The sequence below is a fragment of the Malus domestica genome, chromosome 14 (genome assembly GCF_042453785.1).
Source record: "Malus domestica chromosome 14, GDT2T_hap1".
Taxonomy (NCBI): domain Eukaryota; kingdom Viridiplantae; phylum Streptophyta; class Magnoliopsida; order Rosales; family Rosaceae; genus Malus; species Malus domestica.
In genome coordinates, this window is record NC_091674.1 from 28,240,172 (window position 1) to 28,261,367 (window position 21,196).

At 37.5% G+C, this 21,196-nt stretch overlaps 4 protein-coding genes and 4 non-coding genes across 11 annotated transcripts; 5 read left to right on the forward strand and 3 right to left on the reverse strand.

The window, feature by feature from the left end:
• Positions 1-729: 729 nt before the first annotated feature.
• Positions 730-5,014, forward strand: LOC103455363 (agamous-like MADS-box protein AGL65). 4 transcript variants are annotated; one of them, XM_029093181.2, is made up of 13 exons: positions 731-1,027; positions 1,285-1,483; positions 1,583-1,768; positions 1,920-1,979; positions 2,082-2,100; positions 2,233-2,297; positions 2,405-2,420; positions 2,510-2,571; positions 2,920-3,016; positions 3,307-3,354; positions 3,452-3,582; positions 3,688-4,111; positions 4,242-5,014. In XM_029093181.2, the coding sequence occupies exons 3-13, from the start codon at positions 1,584-1,586 to the stop codon at positions 4,260-4,262; spliced, it is 1,128 nt and encodes a 375-aa protein (XP_028949014.1). In that variant the 5' UTR covers positions 731-1,027; positions 1,285-1,483; position 1,583; the 3' UTR covers positions 4,263-5,014. The 4 variants fall into 4 exon arrangements, with proteins under 4 accessions (XP_028949015.1, XP_028949014.1, XP_008393170.2 ...); XM_008394948.4 differs by having other exon boundaries at positions 1,358-1,483; XM_029093182.2 differs by lacking the exon at positions 1,285-1,483 and having other exon boundaries at positions 730-1,027.
• On the reverse strand, positions 4,667-6,093 carry LOC103415279 (chlorophyll a-b binding protein P4, chloroplastic). The gene is made up of 3 exons (XM_008353628.4): positions 5,701-6,093; positions 5,124-5,539; positions 4,667-5,013 (listed from the first exon to the last, which is right to left on the reverse strand). Exons 1-3 carry the CDS (start codon positions 5,907-5,909, stop codon positions 4,877-4,879), a joined length of 762 nt encoding a protein of 253 aa, XP_008351850.2. The 5' UTR covers positions 5,910-6,093; the 3' UTR covers positions 4,667-4,876.
• Positions 5,850-8,361, reverse strand: LOC108172938 (uncharacterized). Its single transcript, XM_029092303.2, has 3 exons — positions 8,213-8,361; positions 8,045-8,117; positions 5,850-7,055 (listed from the first exon to the last, which is right to left on the reverse strand). Exons 1-3 carry the CDS (start codon positions 8,359-8,361, stop codon positions 6,804-6,806), a joined length of 474 nt encoding a protein of 157 aa, XP_028948136.1. The 3' UTR covers positions 5,850-6,803.
• Positions 8,362-9,505: 1,144 nt separating this feature from the next.
• LOC103431192 (expansin-A1-like) lies at positions 9,506-11,724 on the reverse strand. Its single transcript, XM_008369329.4, has 3 exons — positions 11,469-11,724; positions 10,980-11,292; positions 9,506-10,171 (listed from the first exon to the last, which is right to left on the reverse strand). Exons 1-3 carry the CDS (start codon positions 11,602-11,604, stop codon positions 9,868-9,870), a joined length of 753 nt encoding a protein of 250 aa, XP_008367551.2. The 5' UTR covers positions 11,605-11,724; the 3' UTR covers positions 9,506-9,867.
• Positions 11,725-19,684: 7,960 nt separating this feature from the next.
• LOC114821262 (small nucleolar RNA Z267) lies at positions 19,685-19,757 on the forward strand. Its single transcript, XR_003768708.1, has one exon. It is a non-coding gene; the product is annotated as a small nucleolar RNA Z267 (small nucleolar RNA).
• A 178-nt stretch (positions 19,758-19,935) lies between these two features.
• Positions 19,936-20,022, forward strand: LOC114821263 (small nucleolar RNA R44/J54/Z268 family). The gene has a single exon (XR_003768709.1). It is a non-coding gene; the product is annotated as a small nucleolar RNA R44/J54/Z268 family (small nucleolar RNA).
• Positions 20,023-20,294: 272 nt separating this feature from the next.
• LOC114821264 (small nucleolar RNA R44/J54/Z268 family) lies at positions 20,295-20,380 on the forward strand. The gene has a single exon (XR_003768710.1). It is a non-coding gene; the product is annotated as a small nucleolar RNA R44/J54/Z268 family (small nucleolar RNA).
• A 12-nt stretch (positions 20,381-20,392) lies between these two features.
• LOC114821269 (small nucleolar RNA snoR122) lies at positions 20,393-20,475 on the forward strand. Its single transcript, XR_003768715.1, has one exon. It is a non-coding gene; the product is annotated as a small nucleolar RNA snoR122 (small nucleolar RNA).
• The last annotated feature ends 721 nt before the right edge of the window (positions 20,476-21,196 follow it).

Below are 21,196 nucleotides of genomic sequence, written 5' to 3' on the forward strand. Positions count from 1 at the left end.
TTGTAAGTGAGAAACTCTAATCGTTAAAAAAAACCCATCTAACGCCTCAAGTGCCTAAACGCACCTCGACCACGCCTAAGCGAAGCTTACTTTCTCTAGTTAGAAGTGTTTTTCTCACCGTCCCACCTTGAAGGCTGCCTACACATGCCTTAAGGCTCATTTTTTAAAACACTGATCAAACAAATGTTAAAGGTGTGTTATCCACACATCCCTTTTTACTTTTCACACACTCTCGTTAATTTCTGTCATTTGATCTTCTTCAATTCATCCGATCCGATGGCCGAAAATCAAAAAAATGTGGGAGAAGTAAAAGGGGTATGTGGATATCACACCCCATGTTAAATACCTTTTTGGACAAAAATATACGTCAGTCCAGTTTTTTGGAAATTTGCAATGCAGGTTATTAAATGCACGACCATTGGAGAAGGATTTTCATACGCTTGAAATGGTATTTTCGCTGAGAAATGCTAATAAGATCCTTTTAAATACAACTTTTTATAGATTTTCTGTCACCTCATACTTTAACGTTAATTCTCGTTCTAACATTATAAAACATCATGCAAAAAATATGAGGTGACAAGAAATTTATAGAGAGTCTCATTTTTAAAGAGTCTCTTTAACATTTCTCAATGCCGTTATTACAAACTAATCACATTTTGCCGCATGGTATCTCAACACAACCACATATTTCAATATAAAATGCGTAGCAGTACGTCATTGGCTTGGAACAAAGGTGCATGCAAATTTCTCGACTCGGCCCGCCTACCATGTCAACCGCAAAGACAGCCATGTAGGCTTTCTTGGTGGAGAAGCTCTTCACCTTCCCAACCCAAGATTTTTGTTCTTTTTCCCTCTTCGTCCTCGGTGCCACTGCAAACTCACAAAGCGCACCGTTCATTGCACCTCTCTCTCTCTCTCTCTCTCTCTCCCCACACTCTGTTTCTCTCTCTGCCGCAGTAAATTTCTGGTGGTGGCTCTGCGCATTCTAACGACCGAAATCACAGCTTGACCCGTCGTGTGCAAATTCGTAAGCTTTCAATCTTAATACCCCATTTCTTGCTTTCCCTCCATGTTACTCTGCTATTGCTTTGTCTGGCTTCCCCTGTATTTTTTTTTTTTGAATTGCCCTTTTACCATATTCATAAAAATGTTACCTTTTCCCATTGATTGACGATATTTCTCATTTAAGTCTACACTTTTTGTGGATTATATCAATTTTTTGTTGATGATTTCGTGAATTATCAACGTCTGTGATTGCAGAAATTTGTTTGTATTTGTCATTAGGTGGTCATTTTCTTTCTGGGATTTTAAGGTTTCATTCTCATTTGACGAGATTGTCTGCTGATATGATAAGCAGGCGCAAAAACAATTAATTTGATCAGATTTGGGGTGGAATTGTTCTTTTTGAATAAATGGTTATCAAGTTCTGGTGCCTGGGATGAAAGCTGCATTTGGAGAAGTGCATTGTTGTTGTGTAACTAAAGTGAGTCGATGCACATTTCAACAATAAACAAGAGTGTCGAGAAATTTTCGCAGTTGGCATTTCGTAAGACTTTTGAGGGGTTTGCTTGTTGGATTGCAGGATGGGAAGGGTTAAGTTAAAGATAAAGAAATTAGAGAGCAGTGGTAACCGGCAGGTTACGTTTTCAAAACGGAGAAATGGAATCTTGAAGAAAGCTAAGGAGTTATCAATCTTATGTGATGTAGATATTGTCCTTCTCATGTTTTCCCCCACTGGAAGGCCTACGATATTCCAAGGGGACCGCAGGTATTGCAAGCGGAAAGTTTACATTCGTTCTTTGATCACAATTTTGCAGACAAACTAGCATAAGAAGACTAGAATGAGACTAAAATAGGGAGTGAATGAACTTTCTATATCATATGTTAATATAGCTTCTTTGCTTTCATGACATTCTCAGTAATTTTGAAGAGATTGTTTCAAAGTTTGCGCGGTTAACTCCGCAGGAGAGGGCAAAGAGGTACTAGAATACTTGCAACGAGATTCGGATTTTCTCATTTTCTAGCTCGATTGAGTTTCGATGGCATTACAGCTAACTACTTGTCCATTTTGTCTTTAACAGGAAATTGGAGAGCCTGGAAGTAAGACTTTCGCAAATAGCATTTCAAACGGGAACATTTGTTTCTCTTGCTTTTGTTGTATTAAATGAAAACTAGCTTATGCCACTTAATTCATTCTATACTTGTGTTTTGGTGTTCTTTTTGTGGATATAGGTGCTGAAAAAAACTTTTAAGAAGTTGGATCATGACGTTAACGTACAAGATTTCATGAGTTCAAGGTATGTGATTGTTTTTATCACATTTGTCATTTCCTTTGAGTGAAATCTATGGGAATATCTGATGCGGCCCTTTACTTAACGTTCTTTTTCTCTTCTGTTTCTTGCAGCTCTCAGACAGTTGAGGTATATATTCTTTACCACCAATAGAATTATAAATGCTTTTCTAATTTAACTACGACAACTAATGTCTTGTGATAAATTGCTATTGGCAGGATCTGACTCATCAAGTAGCGGTATTGCAAACCCAACTTACAGAACTCCATAAGAGACTGAGGTGCACCTTTGGAGCTTTTAGTTGTTAAAGTATTGCCTTGTCTTTTTGGTCTTGATGGTCAATTTGGGTTGTGTTGTATGTTTCGAAAATGTTTGTGCTTCAGTTTCTATATACCAGAACGATAACTTTCGTACAGGCCCTAAGAAATTGTATAAAAACTCTTTCTGTTTGAATTGTCTTGTGTGTTCCTGATTATATTACATATATTTTGACCTGTTTTTCGTATTCAATGTTTCATTGAATCTACAAATGATCGCGATCCATTGCATATTAAACTATGCATTGATCAGTAAGGTATATGCATATAAAGAATCCATGTGATAATTTTAATCCTTGCCACTTTTTCAGCTTTTGGAGCGACCCAGATAAGGTTGACAATCTTGAACAGCTTAGGCAGATGGAAGACATGCTTAAGGAATCAATCAACCGAACCTGTCTACGCAAGGTATAATTTTGTATTTCATGTTACAGTATTGCATAATAAATTCTAAGGCTTGTGATGTGAAAGAAAAACAACGAGGGTTTACGGTTTTGTTTACCAAACAACTGAAAAGAAAAGATGAAGTATGAACAGTGATATATCATCGATAAATGGCTTTGGTTGGTTTTGGTGTCATGGTGAGTTGAAGTAGCCATGACTTACCTGATCCGCCTGAGTTGCTACTTGTTCTACCTGCTTTATGTGTGGCTGGCTATTGAATTGATACTAACCTATTGGATAACTAAAATTGTTAGGAAAATTTGGGAAAACATCAACTAACATCACTAGATTGCACAAACCAGGTAATAAATACTTTAGCTGATGAACAATGCTCTCTCTCTCTCTCTCTCTCTCTCTCTCATGTAATCTAATTTGAAGCTTGATTTTTGTGTATCAAAGTTTCAAAATGGAATGCTTTCGTCTTTATTAGTTGGTGGTGGTATGCAAGAAGCTCAACCTATAACTTGGCTTTTCAATAGCGACAATCAACATATGATATTCCCGAATGAGCCGAACTATCTTCCACATAGGTTAGTCTATTGCTGTTATGCATCCACCAGTACAGAGCCTAATGCCTGAGAACTTTCTTTCTGATAAATTACCGATGCTATGATGCTCTCTGTCTCTCTCCCTAGAGGTGTGGAGTGCTCTACAAATGCCACTGTTCCACATTATACTAGTTACTTTGGCACTGGGACGAGCACTAGCCCTAGCAACAGCAAACAATCTGAGGCCGGTGATCCAGTACGACTAGATACTATGGGACAAATTTCTAATATGGAAGGAGGCGGTGGCTTAAATGAGTTTGACATTAATGCTTGTTTAAGTACGGAACCTGGTAAGCATTACGCTTATCCATCATATTGTAGTTCTTACGTGCCAGACGATCAGAAATTGAACCATGAAATGGAAAAGAACGTACCAACAAATCCGGTGGACTATCAACTGAGTAGCAACTTTGAACTGCCAAGATCTTTGTATGAAACTGATCATCATGCTTGGCTTTCTTCATCTGGGCCTAGCGGCATTGCTGTGTACAAGGAGAATACCTACCAACCGGTGAGTCCTTCCATCGATATTTTTCAATCTGTTTCGGCAAGCTTATGAAATAATGGACAAACTATTGGTCTATGTATTTTATCGTTCCATTGGTGACTTGCGGCTCTATGTTTGTTTTCGTCTCTTGTAGCAACCAAACGTGAGATTGTAGCTGACAAAATATTGGAAGGATTTACGGGAGGCACATACCGAGCAAATGATATGAGTTGGAAATCTTAAGAGTAATCCAAGATATGTATTGATGCTAACAGGCTACTTGGGGGATTAGACTAAATCTGTATATATATTGTACAAGACATATAGAATTATAATTCATCTGTATACTAACATCGTTGGGTTCCTTAATTCAGAGCATCCACCACTTTTGTAAACTATTACTCATAGAAAATGAAAGCAAACATGATGGATTTCTCGAACTACTTTGTGATTTATATTATCTTCGCCCACAGCTTTTTTGTAACTGAGCGATTTCTAACCTAGTCTAATTTACGGAGAGGGGAATTCGAGTTTGGGTGTAGATGGCGAACTCTGCACTAGCCAACTTGACGATGCCCATACGCTCAATGATCAATATTATATTAGTAGATGTAATGAGAATGATAATACTAATTGCCACCATGGTTCCTGTACACCGGTAAAACATTTTGTCTACATTGATGCTCACCATTTCACACTCACTCAAAGAACATTAATTCATTGTTACAAAATAAATAAGAACAGAATTTCCATATTTTCTTCTTCCACTTTTCTTGCGTTGCAATGGATCTAGAAGCCTCTTAGGGTTTGGATAATGGTGTTATGCCATGGGTCTGAGAGGTGCTGCAACAGGTTGTCAAACGGTCCTTTTCCGGTCACATTGTGTTGAACCACAAACCCTAGGAATGCCAACATTGCCAGTCTCCCTACATAACACATTTCAAAACAACGTATTACACCTCATTTCAAACTTAAAAGCAGACGTGAGTTAGGTTAGTTGGTCGGAGCAATGTTGGACACGAGATCAAACGCTTACCATTGGCAAGTTCCTTCTCCTTGGCCTCGAGAGTCGGTGCGAAGTTGAGGGGGTTGAAGATGCCGCCTGGGTAACCCACATCACCTGGGGGCAAGCTGTATTGCTTGAAGATGGGGTCTTGGTTCACACTTCCTGGGTTCTTGATGTCTTGCCACCGTCTGATCTCGACGTAGTGGAACAGGATGAACTCGATCACAAAGAGGGTGGACGAAGAGGCGAAGTACTCGCCCTTTCCGGCATCATACCATTTGGGGACGTTAAGGATCCCCAAGTTGGTGAACACTTCAGGCAATAGCATCCCAGCAACACCCAACATTGCCCATCTGCTATTGACAAGCTCAGCTTGGACAAACCACCTCAAGTTCTCTGGGTCCTCAGCAAGTGCCAGAGGATCAAATCCATTGTCACCGGGAAGACTGCCCACAAAAACATATCTTAGTCAATCAATGCTTTTTCCTCAATCGAAATATTTATAAGCATTTTTATTGGTCATTCAGAAAAAAGTCATTGTGCACTCTTTTTCTTAAAAAAAAAAAAAAAAACATTCAAATTGTAATTCGAGAAATTTTAAACATACCTTCCGGTGAGGTAGTCTGGTGAAGCCAAGCCGGGTAACCACTCACCCTTCTTGGCCTCAACTTTAAACGAAGAAGCAGAAGGAGAAGCCATAGGCCTAAAAGCCACTTCCCTATTTAATTTACTCGAAGACCCTGAAAGGAACCTTGATTTCGAGTTGACACACGGCCGGAAAACGGCCGCCGAGGCTTGAGTTGTGACCGTAGCCATTGTTTTCCCACCTGAATTATGGTCGGATTTTCAGGTAGGGATGGGGGGTTAGTGGTGTAGAGGAATATAAGGTATGGAGCTAAATGAAAACGTAAATTGTGTAATGTGAGTCCATGGCTTTGTATATTTGATGCCAACTTGTCAATGCGGGTCTTGTGGAGGTTGTTCTTTGATGGAATTTGACCGTTGGTTTGCAAGATTTTTGTGATCCAACGATGGAGATTTGCTTATGGTTTGAGATGAGCCAATGGGAAGTCTTGGACCTTATCTTTTTATCTTTAGGGTTGTATCCACAAATCTCTACCTGTGATGCTGTTGGCTGAAATGAGAATGTGGGGTCCACTTTGTGGCCACGCATGAAGATTTTTTTAACAGGATATGGATATGATGATTAGGGTCTCCTTCCACGTGGAATCTAAGGGAGCCTATAGTTGCATGACAAATAGCTGGCTCAAACTACATCTTACCTGGTGGCTAATCTGATTTCGGGCAGGGGCACGTACGCCCTCTCAACTTTTTAGAGCAGTTCCACCGTGGGCAATAGCCTTGGTGGACTGGCTCTCAAACAGGGCCAGAAAGCCCGAGCAACTTGGTTCAGCGTGTACTGGCAATGGAGTCCGAGCGAGCCAGAGGGAGAGGCCCGACAGGAGTTGCCAGCCTGAGAGCCTGAAGGGCATGTGATGCAAGGCTGACGTCTAGGCGACGTCAGCCACGTGGTGGACGGGCCGAACTTCCCTTTCTCTCTCTCAACCTTCATGGTTCTTGAACGACATCGTTGTCTCACGGTGGATGGGTGCAGCGACGAAGCAGAACCCCAAATTTTATAGAACAAAACCCATTAGAGACAATACCAAAAACCCATCATGGAAATTGGATGATCAGAACCGGATCGAATCAGACGGGGCTGAGAAGTTGGGAAAGTTGCAGCTTGGGTTCCGAGTTCATGTCGATGATGATGACCAGGGGAATGAAGCCGTAGTGGGTGACGACCTTGGCCTTCTTCAGGGCCCACGTGCTCCACTCCTTGAAGGATTGAGCCACCGAGCGCTCCTCCGAGCCCTTGGAGGGCTTTGCCAGAGTCTTGCCCTTGCTCTTCAAAGATATTCTCGACGCCGTTGAAATTTGCTTCAGGGGTTTGAGCGAGTTTTGATTTGATTAGTTAATTGCTAGAGCAAACTGTTTTAAAGATAAAAACTTTAGTCAAAATTTGACTAGTTAAAATGTAGAAGCTGCATTAACTTTGCAATGGAATTTGCATCTTTAATTTGTACTTTTCTTAAAATAATTATTTTGTATTATTTTATAAATAAAAAAATTACTATTATTTTATTACCTATTGCCATGGCTATTCAATGTAGGGTGGAGATGTAAAAAAAGCAGTTACTGTTTATTAAGGGCAATTACTGTTCACTAGGTGGATTAAATAGTGAATAGCCGTGGGGGGCCTTAGCAACGGTAGAGTTGCTCTTAGGGTTGAAAATAAAAAAAGAGGATGGTTATTCACACATTTGGTTTATATCTCACATACGTCTTTATGCAATCGATTATATTTGTGCATATTTTCTTTTTCATTATAATATCAAATTATAACCAAAGCTCAAAAGTCATGGACAATGGCTTGATTTTAACTCTACGTGACGTTGAGTCAAAATGTGACAACAGATAAGAATGATGAAAGGTCAGGTAACTATTCATCCTCTTGCTTTTGGAGAGGAGAACTTCTTCCACAACGCTTAACCATGAGACAGACAAAAATGTAAACCATTTCCATTTGACAAAAGTTATGGTACATTTTGATGAAACAGTAAAAAGTTGAAAAAGTGACATGACGGCATATCGTTCAATATTCGACTATCTTAAACCTTAGGATTAGCTCAAGTGGCGAGGGAGTGAGCAGTTAGGCTCTTGCAGTAGCACCTTGTTGCCTCATGTGTCATGACTTATCGGAGATATTCATCAAATTCCGTGTTTAGTACGTATACTAGTTGCATTGGCAAATTAATGATCATTTTGAGTTGTTTGTCATTGTCATCTGATTTTTCAATCCAACAATAAACAATGTGTGTTGTGTGGCTTTAGTGACATGAAGTTAGTCAGTATGGTAGAAAGAACAAGACTAACATGCTTTCGCTCACCTTATCTATTTGCGCACTGGCGTATAGGGGCTTATATCTATGTGATTCGCTATGCTTGTTTGCGTTTTTCTTGCTGCAAAAGCAAACTTACTGCTGTAATTAAGTAGCTTTGAGGAATGAGAAAATAGTACTGATCAAGTTCACATTAAAGAGCCAAGTGAAGTATACAAGTTGCATGCCTTCTCCGCCTTTGCCTCTGAGTCGGCTTCGGGCTCATACTTGGTATATATGTGATCAATTTCGAAACACACAATATGTGGCACTGCATCTGCATGACCCTTCTCCTTAAACTCCTTGACACATTCCCAATGATCCATGCTTCATGGATTCTCCAACTCCTCGACAGATCATATCGTGGGTGATGCAGCATCGCTACCATATACAGAGGGAAAAGTTGTCTACAATTGGGGAGACAAAGACCTAGAGATAGTATCCCTATCTTATTTTCTCTCCTTCTGTGAGAGTTCTTCCTTCATTTTTGGTGAGGGTTTCAATCTTGACCACCATCTTAGGCATCGACTCTAGCTTTGGCTGGAGTCGGTTGCCACTTTTCCGTTTCTTTTGTTTTCTCCTCCTTTTCCCTTCTCTGCTGCTTTTTCCCCTCCTCATCATCTTGATTTCCCCTCTTCTTTTTCCCTTGATGTCATCCCTCTTCCTCCTTCATTTGCGTTTCGATCTTCAACCACATTTGCATTCGAGTTGGTGCTACGAGTTTCGATGTTTCAACCGACTCAGGTGTTCCCAACATCACCACCTTCTCCTTGTTGTCTGCCAGATCTAGCAGTGTTGCTCATGGTGTTTCATGGGCTTCCTTTTATTGATAACCAACTGATTTCCTTCAGTTTTTGGTTATCCTCACTTTATGGTTGTGCTCGGGGAGCAAATCGGTGTTGGATGATACGATCGGAGAGGCGATGTTTGGCGGTGGCATGGATTTCTGCAAGTTGAGATCCACTGTCCTGGCGGAGGCGGTAGCAACGGACTTCTCGACTTTTTGTTTGTTTCTTCTGTTTTTGGTTGGGTTTTTTGTTTTTCTATTTTCCCGCTCTGATCCTTTTTGGTTTGTGTATTTTGTCTGTGGGCCAATAGTTTGTAAATTTGTGTTGTGTGTTTAATAAAATTTATTGGTGATCCTTTTGGATCCCACTTGATCAAAAAAAAAAAAAAAAAAATAGTTGTCTACAATTAAAAGAGATAGTAGCGCACTTCAAAGTCCACGTTTAGGCAGAACTCGGGCTGTGGCCGAAGTCTGATGGATAACGAAGAGAGGGTTACAGATTTTTGGCCCAAGATGAGCAATCACGGCATGGTTTCATTACACGGCGAAAGATCATATTTCCAGTTGATTAAAATAGTTTAGAACATCGTTCTATTAAGAAAGTGTACGCGGGAATTTCACCTTGAGATCAAGCAGGAATGGTGATCAAAACCTTTACGCTCATAGATAGAATGAATTCAAACTTCAAGTAACTAGTTTCATCCTCATGAAGAGAGAGACTTTATTCTCCAAAACCTTACAAAATAAAACGCATTACAACGTAATTGAATCAAACCAAACCAAACCAGACGGACAACTAAGTAACCTAACAAAACCCGGCGGGTGGTTTTACACCCACCGCTGCCGAAATCTTTGTCTGCCTTTTTCCAAAAGAGAGCAGAGTAAAGACGCACAATGACCTCATAATTTAATTCCAAATGATAAAGAGCCCCCTTAATATAAGCCCTTCTCATTTTTTGACTCTCAACAGTACTAGGTTTCAATAACTGTAGCTACACCCTAAACAAACATGTAACTATAATTTGTTTAATTTAATGTTTGCTGTTTAGAATTGTTGGCCGCTGAATGTTTGGCCAAAGGACCAGCCGGCAGGAACAACGTTGTTGGAGACAATCGTGCGGCCGTCGCTGGCTGTGACCTTGAAGGAGAGGCTCTGGCCGTTGAGGAAAGAGTTGCTCTGCCAGTTTTGGCCCCAGTTCCTTGACATGGGTTGCCAGCCAGTTCTTGACCCTTTGATGGAAACTGCATGAACGTCACCAGCACCTCCAACGTTTGTGATCAGCACTAAATTGAAGTATGAATGACCGTTGATTGTGAATCTAATGCCTCCCTTCTTTAAGCAAGGCACCCTGCAAAAATTCATAAACAACAAATCATGAGTCTTCGTCGTCGATAAAGTTTTTGAGTGTGACAGTCACATTATCACATACGTTTAACTAATACGTTTATAATATAAGTTGACAACTTAATTAATAGATGATAATATGAACAAATTGTTACAATCATGTGTATATAGGACGGTCAGATAAAAGTTGAGGGGTACTTTTGGAAATATCAGAAACTGGAAAAGATGACGTTAGGTAAATTGGTTGGTTCTTGGAAGTGCTTTGGTCGGCAAAACAGAAAGGCTACAGCTGATGATATAAGGTAACCGATTTTAGAGCAGGCTTCTTGTGGACACATGTTTCAACAATTATAAATGCGCCGAATCTTATACATAATAATATCAATTGGAAAATTTTCACTAACACAGTAAAACTCCCTAAACTATTAAGGGCGTGAGATGCTAACAAAGATTAAACAATCATGACCATTCGACAACTTGGGTGAAGAATTGTGTTTTATGAAAGCTGTCAGCGCAACAGAATTGCCTTACTTTACATGGCTTCTGTTGTGCTCACGAGCTTCAGTAAACGCGATTCTTACACAAACATCTTCAGTAAACGCGATTCTTACACAAACATCGTTTATAAATTATGAAATGGCTAAAAATGCCCTTGAAAATTGTTGTGAGGTGTCTGTGCACACCCCTAAGAATTTAAGGGGTATATGTGCAATTTTCCCTTGTAAATTCATTTTTACTAAGTTGGCAAACAGCCCCTGCGAGAGTGGAGTTTCTCAAGAAACATAAAGCAGGCCAAGCCTGAATTTGCATACCTTCTGTAAGACACAGGCACGATTCCAGCTCGGTACTGAGCAATCTGTTGGAAGACGGGCTGGGCGAGATCAAAGTGGTGCTGCGGCGGGTTGCACCAGCCTCCGGCATTGTTGGGAAGGGCATCGTTTGGCGGGCAGAAATTGGTGGCGGTGACCATAATAGAGCCCGGAAGACACCATTTGGGGTCACTCACACACCTAATCTCAAAACAAGCCCCACAGCTCAACCCATTGTTGAACAGTGCTGTGCTCAGAGCTGCAGTGTTAGTTCCATAGCCTTGGCTATACAGATTTCCATAGCCACAAGCCCCACCTGCAATTTATAGATACATTAAAAAAAAATTAAGACGTGGCGGGTATTAATAAACGGACTGTTGAATATATATGCGCTAACAAAATGTATTGACATGTTATAGATTCATTTTTCACATTAACAATGCATGTATGTTTTTAACTTCCTTTAGAGATAATTTATATGTGTTTACTTACCCATTGTACCGGTCGCATCACCTCCGCCATAGAAAGTGGCATGTGCATCAACCCAACCACCGTCACCTCCTCCATACCCACAAGCAAAAGAGCTCAAAGAAAGAAGAACCACCAAGAGAAAACCAAGAATTGCCATGTTTTTTCTTGCACAACAAGCTTTGTACTTGTTTTTGAAGCAGAAACACAACTTTTGGTAGTGAGATAAATAGAGAGCAAAAGAGGCTTTGTGTTTGTGAGTTGTGAGGAGAAGTTGAGGGGGTGAGGTGGGGGATAAATAGATGCTTGGAGTTGGAGGGAGAGAGGGTTTTTTTTTTTTTTTTGCAAAGGGCAACGTCACACCAACTAAATGACACTAAATTTTGATGTGTGGGGACCTTGAACCGACAAGTGCGAGCGGTTTTATGCATGTTCCTGTGCAACCAAAGCACACTTTTCTCCAAACCACGTGGTTTGGAGCCATTCACATTTCTGTTGTGCTGGTGAGGTACAGACGAAGGACTAATACGGCTAAAGTGATTATCATAAACAGTGTACTTTGAAAAATCTACAAAGTTAAGATAAGTAACTAGTAGTTCGATTTCCCAAATTTCTAACCATCTTTCAGTCCATGTCCAAACGAAAATGCATGTGGAAATTAACTACCATTAAAGTATATTTTACTTATATTCCATATATATGCATGGCTGTTGAAAGTGAAAAGTACTTTTGAGTGCTTTTCAACACTCACTGTATTTTTATTAAAAACTTCGACGTAGAACACAAGTACATTTTAAAAGGACATTTCCAAGCAAGCCCATATCAAATTAAGGAGTCAAATTTTTTTCATCTATTCCATGAGCATTTAGCTAGGATACTAAAAATGGGATTGAACTTTTGGTAATATGCATGGAAATGGGTAAATTTTAATTTGGAAAAATTTGATAATTATCAGACCGACAAATGGAGAAATAAAACATGTTATGGCTGTCGAGTGTTTGACTCCATGACCAATATACATTTTCATGTTGTGAACGAACTTAATAAAATTAATGAGAAAGTTTGACCCAATTATTGTGCTTGGGATGTCTCAAATGCAGAAATCTCATTCAATGTTATCGGTTTGACAAATTGGTTATAGACGCTTGGAGAGCACATGGATGATGAGAAAATGATTCTTTATCTTTCTATTTTTCTTATTTATAACGTGGATGATGAAATGTTCGTAATGTTGATGAGCATGGCTCATCAGGTTGTTACATTACGATCGATCATAGAACAGAGGGAGCTGATGAGGGAGAGGGAGAGGGAGAGGAGAGTAGGACCATCTGATGAGAAAGCACACCAACAACTCAATCCCATTTATTATATTTCATTAATTTTGTTGCCAACCAATTCTGCAAAAGCTGCGAACACACCCGTCTCTCAAAGTTGCATGCATGTGCAGTTTCGTGATTAAATTGAAAATTGCAATCATAAGGATGCATGCACGTAGCATGCATATCCGCTGTACATGTATATAAAGAAATGGTTTATACATAATACATAAATAGAAGGTGTATATGTGTGTGTGTGTATGTATAGATTTGACGTAAAAGTTGTATATGTACAAGCTATAATTCTAATTTAAATTGGGTAATATTAAGGAAACTAAATTTTGTAAACTAAATGCTATGATTATCGATTATTGAATTATTATTTAAGTGTTATTTCCCATTGATGACAACATCATTTAATTAACAAATTTATTTTAAAATTTTAATTTACCTAACATTACCCTTCTAATTAAATTTTACTAAGAAGGTGGGAGAATTCAAATACAAGTGTAGTGGATTAATAAAAAAACTTTAATTATTTGCGCAATTGACCACATCCTTGAAAAGATGGATATGTATAATTGTGGTTAAGACATGAAGGAGTCATGCACGAACTCCGATAACATGCATGATTCAGTTGGTGTGATGAACGTATAGTATGTATTCCTGTCTTATCTTCTGATTCATTACAACGAACATCAACTTGTATACCGTGAAAATAGACCTGAAGAAAATCTATTCATGTAGTCAACAATACTCCATTGGTATTTTTTTTTATAAGCGATAAGAGTGGTATTTCATTCAACATCATAAATAAATACAGCCAGTACCAATTGGGTTTATAATTTTAGTGACCAAAAAATTGATATGAAGTGAATTTGCACAATTAAGTAAACCCCAATACGGCTACCACAAAACCTCAAAAAAAAAAAAAAAAAGCCAAAAAGCCACCAACACACTAGCACCGCGCACCAAATTTGAGCGTGTGAGGCATAGAAAACACCATATCGATCGAATAGAGTATCAACGCCATGAAAACAAGCTAACGAAAGTGGAACCAACTCACCAGCATACACAGCTTAGCAAGTGTTGGATCTTATCATAAAATGTCTCAATGTTATTAGCAGTGGTACCATTTATTTTTATAAATAGTAATAATTTATGTGAAATTTCCGATGTGGATTTGCATTCTTCGACAAAACAAGAGAAAGAGAGTTGAAAGTGAGATATTGTTGTGGAATTGGGCCACATGTTAGCTAGATTAGCCAGCTAGCTTAGCTCTCGGGGAAGGATTTGGATCCTCTCCTGAGTTGGGGTCTGAATCCTCCTAACCCAATAACACGAGTCGTTAGATTTTGATTCAATAGAGACTTTTCTAAAAATTATAATAATTATAGTCGTTTGATTAAAATCCAACTGCTCGTGTTATTTGGTTAGGAATATTCGAGCCCCCTGCTGAGGAGAGGATCCAAATCCCTCGGGGAAAGCAACGTGAAGGGTTATAACTTATAATAAGGGATCGAACACGTACGTACCGCACTAGTTTGGCTCCATTTTTAGATCATACAGTCGTCATTTTTTAACTGCACACGTAGCTTTATAATTAGGGTTTGTCGTTTTCTCTTCTGTATTTTCCTTATCCTTCACGGATTCTTTCTTCAGAACTAAAATCTACTGACCGTCTAGTCGAGTCCTAAATCTGGAAAACAACCAAGAAGCCACCAACACTACTTTACAAATCTATCATGCAAATTGACCCATGCATACGTGTGAATGAATCATGCAAAGCCACTTTTCAAGCGTCTTTCTCTACCTCCATTGATATTTTTGAGTAAATTACAACCGCACCGTCTGATTTTTGTTTGATTTTCCTTCAAGTTTGTGATCAAATTTAAGATTAATAATCTGGATTTTTAACTGGATATTCGTTTCACATCATAACCTGTAGTTTAATTTCACAGTCTGGCGGGAGTTGTTATGCATAAAACAGCAAAACATATATTTTAGTCACACACTCTGCTACTATTTTTCAAGGGATGTGCCGAAGTGCAGTCCCTGGATAAGTTAGAATTAATGAACAAAATCTGAAATCCTGCCGTACGTTCAGATTGTAGAGGAGAAAAACCGAGTACGAGAACAATAAGTCAATATAAATGGCACAGCAGAGATGGAAAAGGAAATATATAACAGAATAATATTGCCCAGAAATGTCAGAAAAATCGTAAATAAGTAACTGAATTTATATATATGTGGCGAAACGGAATTAACAAGATAACAAGATTATTGTTTGCAAGTTGCAAGATATTTTATAGCTTGTCAAATTTTCTAATAAATTATAGCCCTCTAGCAAATAAATCCTGCTTCTCTCTCAATATGCTGTGAATGCTATCGACTCACTGGAATTTTTTAGTAACCAGTAATAAGAAGGTTATTTAGACAAAAAAGAAAAGAAAAGATAGTTATTAATCCACATATATAAAAGCAATTTCAGCAAACTTGGACATGACGTTGGCTAGAATATTGTGCTTTCTTTTCAGCACTCAAGTTTGAATTACTTTTCTCATAGTTTAGAGTAAACCATTCTAAATGAATAAAAATAAAGAAAGAAGATTCAAATCCAAGGTTTGTTTGTTTGTTTTTTATTTTTGTTTTTTTTTTATTTTACAAATGATAAATTATTAGTTGTTAGAATGGAGAGATCTGCATTAGAGTGCATTTGTTTGATTGTTTTCAGCCATTGCAATAAAGTGTTATTTGCCAAATCCAATGTATTTGGTGCAAATAAATAAATCATACGAAATTAATATTTTATATAATATAGGAATTAACTTTAGGTACAAGAAGTAAGAAGTAAGGAAAAAGGGACGAGGATTATCTGCCCTTGCACTTCCGGTGCCCTCTCGTGCCCTCTTATTTTGTGTGATCACGGTTAAGTCACGTCAACATTTTATATTATTTTTTTTATATAGATAATAAGACAAAAATAAATAGTAATGTAAAATGTTGACGTGACTTAACAAACAGAATGGCATGGGAGGGCACTGGCAGTGGAAGGACATACAATCTTTGTCCAGAAAAAAGACGCTAACCAACCAAATCCAATGTATTTGATCATACAATATTTGCTCTTTTTAATAAAGAAGACAAAAACAAATGTGGACTGTCCTATAGCGCAGGCAAGATGTCAAGATTACATGAAGATTTTATTACAATAAGTTGTCGACGGTTATCTATGTTGACCTAACTAAGTAGCTAAGATAATATAACCCAAGGAGACATTACTTTTCAGAGGCATGCATGATTGAACATTGATTTGAACTTTGAAGTTTGGAGCACGATGCTTATTTTATGATTACGATTACAAGAGGACAGTGCCATGATCGACGTGGTAATTAAATCGAGTGTTTGTGTCCTTTGCTATTAAGTTCATGAACTTTACCATACGAAAACAAATTAATGTCCAAAAACTTGAAACCTTGTTGGCGATACAGTTCGAGAATCTCACGTTGTAAGTTGCGATCTGAAGAATGATACGATGTTTCAATGTTAATATCATACTCATCTCGTTATAATTTAGTGATGTTCTTGTGACTTGGGGGAAGGTTTCATATACGACTTACTTAGGTAACGAGTTTCATACCTAATTATGGTTGGTTAATCATGTGATTCAGTTTAATTTCTTTTTGTATTATTGGAAATTGGTCCCTAACATTATACTTTCAGATAATGCTTGCATGCATTGCTTCTTTTGGGGAAATGAGCTCATTTCTCACTAGCAAATAACGCATCTTCATCGTAAAAATTTTATAGTCGGAACCATTCAATCTTTTATCTTCATTTGGAGATTATCCTTACAAAAAATCATTCGAATTGGAAATCGTTTAGTCATTTAAATATATCAAATAAATCAACAGTTCATTATGGATATGCTACGTGGTACTTACACCATTGATTTATTTTGATACATTTGGATAACTTAACGATCTCCGATTCAAATGATTTTTTATGAAGTTGATCTTCAAATGAAGATTAAGAGATTGAATAGTTCGATTATGAAATTCTAACAATAAAAATACATCATTTGCAAGTAAGAGAATGAGCTCATACATAATACATAAAGAAGAGATTCAAGTATTATCCTATACTTTATGCCTACATCAGTAACTATTTGTGATAAACATCCAAAGTTTAAACAAACGGCCGGAATTCATGGAGAAAACGGGCAAGAGGCGTGAAAGAATGTTCTTCCTTGAGAGCATACATATGGAAAGTAAATTAAGTTTGTCAAAATCATGAACCCACGATTAAAGAGAATCAATCAACTTCAAAGTGGAGACATCTTTTTCATCTTTTCGGCTCCTTTTTTATCTTGCTAATGATAAAGTAGCTTTGGTGGGAAGAGATACCAATTAGCCAGATAGGTAAGCTCACGGTGCATGTTTTGGGACTTACATTACAATATCGCACGGAATATATTCTTAAATTTAGATAAGTACAACTCATTTCAGTTGTAAAAACATGCTTTCTTTATTAACAATACAATATAAAAAGTTTTAATAGGCATTAAGCGCTAGTCGGACAGCAGAAAAAGGTCTAGCGCCTACGAGTCTAGACAGGGCCTAGCCAATTTTTTAATTTTAATTAAATTTATTATATAATATATAAATAAATGTTTACTGTTACTTAAATAAATACATAATATATTGGGGTAAATAAACTGCAAAACAAAATGATAAATAAATTATAAAGTACTAAAACATATTTAAAACATGAAGAACAAGCATATAATGAGTATTCATCCAAGTCTCTTACAATTTTTTGATAAAATAAAATGCAAAATGGAAGTTATCTATTTTCTGTCTAAGTGAGATTGCGACCCAAACAGTCTAGGCGGTATAGGCGGGCGCGTAGGTAGGTCTATGCGCCCTTTATTGGTTTTTAAACGCCTAGGAATTAATGGTAGCCGTAATCAGCCACCTAGTGCATAAGGGGGCCTAGGTAGTGCTGGGCGGGAACTTTTAGAACTCCTTATACAAAAAATATATATACTAATCAAAGATGTCTTATCCCCACTTCCTTGGTAAGGAAGTTTTTCTCCTAAAAATCAAGATGAAGGTAGTACACTACTTTGGCTGTCCACTCTATTAACAGAAATGTAGAAAGAGCATGTATCGAAGAAATGCAGAGAGAGAGAGAGAGAGAAAGTGATTGATTACATTGATACTGAATTAATTTTTACAACTATGAGAATATAGTTTATAGCCATCATGACTAGCTTGCAGCCTAAGCTATTTAACTAACTAATTCGATAACAGCTATAACAACGCAGCCACATTCTTAACTGTCTAACTAACTATTGTTGAGCTGGAATGATATATTCAACACAATCTTCCTCATATTTTTTTCAAGGCATTTTGTTAAAAAAATTGCACTCATTATAGACTTGTAGTCATGCTCAAGGAGAATATCAAATAAACATAAATTTTTTCATGTGTGCAATAGTAGTGGGCCAATTGCATACACTAGCTGCTGTCTGGACACATCAGTGTCTGGACACTGTATAGACAGATTGCAACATTTCATGAATCATATAGATCATTGAGGCGCTATTTTTGAGAACCAGACTAAATCTTTATCTACTTATTTTTGCATTTCCCTTCACAATTTTGATATTCTTAGTTAACTTCTATGAATGCTCAAGCTTCCAATCTTGCTCGTTTGTTTTATGCACTTTGGTTTGCATTTCAGTTGTTGTTTCATATGTATTATATATCTAACCTTATCACAATGTCAAAATCAATGTTTACTACTCACTTACCCAAAAGTGTAACCAGTAAACTATTACGACTTATGATGCAACAGGATTTGCATCAGGATTATTGTTCATGAGATTTGAATTTAGAATCTTCTCCAACAAGATAAAACTAGATGCCGCTAGAGGAAATGGTCCCGTGAAGCTAAAACTGGACTTCAATCATTGATTTTTTACACTTTTTTTTCCCTTTTTAATTTACACTAACTTCAACTCCAAATTGACAAGGCCGCTAATTATGCAGATTAAATTAAGAAGAACCCACAGGGCACAGAGGTGATGTAGACCAAGTTCATTGATTCCAAATTCATAACGACAATACAAGATTCAAATTTAAGTTTTTTGAATACTCTTAAAGGGTGTTGTTATCTATACACTCTTTTTTACCTTCTAAACACACCATGTTAATTTTTTTCATTTGTTTTTCTTGATTCATTTAGTTTGACGGTCGAAAATTGAGAGGGATAAAACCTAAGATTTAAAGCCTAACATCTAGTAAGCACAGCCTCTCCTTTATTAGAAGAGGTTAGACTGTCACTTGTTCCATTCTGAACAGAAGGACTCTAAACTACAAAACCCTAAAACCCTTAAAAAATAAATAAATAAAAAAAAAATAAAAACCCCATCTCCTACCCAACCAAAGTATGGGCTGAGTCTTGACCTTGGATAACAACTTTGGAGGCCCCATTGGATTATTGGGCCCTATTGTATTATTTTGGGTTACCAGGTTTGAAAAGGTCCATTTGTACTAGGCTACGTTTGGGCTTTTTAGCCCACTTATAGTTGACACATCTCTATGTCACAAATCAACGGTCCTGATCAAAGTGCGTCCTTTCTGCCTGCAAAACCCTCTATATATTAACACACCCAGTCAGAACCCTAGCTTCCAACCCTCTCTAGCCTCTTCCTCTAAGCCCTCCCTCTGCGTCTCCGCCCTATCTCAACTGGGTTTTTGTTCTGTCAAACGGTAGATTTTAGTAGATTATGCAAGCACTCAGCATCTTTCCACACGATGGTAAAGGGCCATTTGCATCTCAACTGGGTTTTGAGTCTGAAATTCATAGTCAAATCCCAGGTTTTACTCTGGTCTTTGAACTGTTTCCTTTTGTATGCCCATGCCTATGATGGCGTTAAATATACTTTGAGAGTAAATTCCATGAAACAAATTTACATCTGAGGCATGAGGTTCTACAATTCTTTATCAATTTTACTGCTGTTTTTTTTTTTGGCTGAAATTACTAGTCTTTACCTAGTTACGATTGAAAGTTTTGAAATTTATGCTTAATTCTCACTTAATGATTCATAATTTCCAAGAAAGTTTAGTTTTTAAGGTAATTGGAAGAAAAAAATTGTGGTATTTGGAGTTGCAAGTGATGATAAAACAGACAGGGACATCTGCACTCCATTGGAGATTGATGACTAGTCTAAATGGGAATCTCTCTGATGCATTTTAATCTTTTTTTTTGGAACTTTGACGAAATGTTCTCGATTTATTTTAATGAAAAACTTTTTTTATACTAAAAATTCAATCATGGTACTGTTCATTTTATTCATTGTTAAAATTCAAAGTTTTCAAAGTTTTTTTATTTACTGCCATTGATTTGAGTAATAAGCATGATCGTGCCCTCGATCTCGATAAATTTTTATGTGTACCGGAAACACGAGCCGCGTAGTTTCTGAATCCTTGTGTAATTGCATTTGATGTGTTTTATGATGGAGTGTTGTGCAAGTGACGATAAAACAGACAGGGACATCAGAACTCCTTCTGGAGGATGGTGAATTGTCGATGGGAATCTCTCTGATGCGCTTAGTTAATGTTTTGCCAATGGTGCATTTCAAATGCACGTATAATCAGATATAGATAATGATGATATAAGCTAATATTGCCACTACCTCTGAGGCAAAATCTTTTACTGCTTTCTTTGCTTGAATTCTGTCGTTCGGAAGTGTTTCTTTGCATAACGGTATTCTGTATACGGGGAAGATGATTTGAATGTATGTTTACAAAGTTTGAATGTCATTATCTTTTAGTGTATGAATTTGTTTTCGAAAGCCTTATGATTGAACAAAAGAACGGAGATTTGAAGGGTTGCTTTTGTGGAAGCTCGACATTGTGTCGGGCTCCAAAAGCACCTTATGAAATAATCGTTCACGCTGGATAGTATATGAAGGCTTTCTCACAAATTCTACATCTTGTCTGCCTTCTTTGCTCGTCAGTAATCTCTTCGTGGCCATTTTGTTTCTTGTGATCTCTTAATCGAAAGTTTTTGTCATTCCTTTTCCCAAATCAGTCCTTGTTCGATCTTTTGTTGGGAAGTAAGTCGATAAAAGTTCTCAATTACGTGAATTTCTTAGTACACTCATCTTATATTGATTAAGAGTGATGCTATTCTCGTCCAGTTATCTTATTTTTTCAAATGGCGGGAAAAATAAGACAAGTGGGCAGGCATAACAACTCTCTTGTTTATAATGGTTTATAGCGAATGAGTGGAATTAGATGAAATGACACTTTAGAGAGTTTTTTTTATGGAAAACTAATGAAAAGGGCTTGAAAACTTTGAGTTTTAATGATTAGGACAAAATAAAGGGAAAAGTGAATAGTACCAGATTTGACTTTTTAGTGT

Excerpts from the sequence above, each read along its gene's own strand:
- LOC103455363 (XM_029093182.2), top strand. The coding sequence starts at position 1,584 with ATGGGAAGGGTTAAGTTAAAGATAAAGAAATTAGAGAGCAGTGGTAAC. Across the intron at positions 3,355-3,451 it reads CACTAGATTGCACAAACCAG|TTTCAAAATGGAATGCTTTC; the intron begins GTAATAAATACT and ends TGTGTATCAAAG. Across the intron at positions 3,583-3,687 it reads CCGAACTATCTTCCACATAG|AGGTGTGGAGTGCTCTACAA; the intron begins GTTAGTCTATTG and ends CTCTCTCCCTAG.
- LOC103415279 (XM_008353628.4), bottom strand. The coding sequence starts at position 5,909 with ATGGCTACGGTCACAACTCAAGCCTCGGCGGCCGTTTTCCGGCCGTGT. Across the intron at positions 5,540-5,700 it reads CCAGACTACCTCACCGGAAG|TCTTCCCGGTGACAATGGAT; the intron begins GTATGTTTAAAA and ends TTTTGTGGGCAG. Across the intron at positions 5,014-5,123 it reads GGAGAAGGAACTTGCCAATG|GGAGACTGGCAATGTTGGCA; the intron begins GTAAGCGTTTGA and ends TGTGTTATGTAG.
- LOC108172938 (XM_029092303.2), bottom strand. The coding sequence starts at position 8,361 with ATGGATCATTGGGAATGTGTCAAGGAGTTTAAGGAGAAGGGTCATGCA. Across the intron at positions 8,118-8,212 it reads GCGGAGAAGGCATGCAACTT|CAAGAAAAACGCAAACAAGC; the intron begins GTATACTTCACT and ends TTGCTTTTGCAG. Across the intron at positions 7,056-8,044 it reads CCAGTGCGCAAATAGATAAG|AACTCGCTCAAACCCCTGAA; the intron begins GTGAGCGAAAGC and ends TAATCAAATCAA.
- LOC103431192 (XM_008369329.4), bottom strand. The coding sequence starts at position 11,604 with ATGGCAATTCTTGGTTTTCTCTTGGTGGTTCTTCTTTCTTTGAGCTCT. Across the intron at positions 11,293-11,468 it reads TGATGCGACCGGTACAATGG|GTGGGGCTTGTGGCTATGGA; the intron begins GTAAGTAAACAC and ends TATAAATTGCAG. Across the intron at positions 10,172-10,979 it reads GTGCCTGTGTCTTACAGAAG|GGTGCCTTGCTTAAAGAAGG; the intron begins GTATGCAAATTC and ends GAATTTTTGCAG.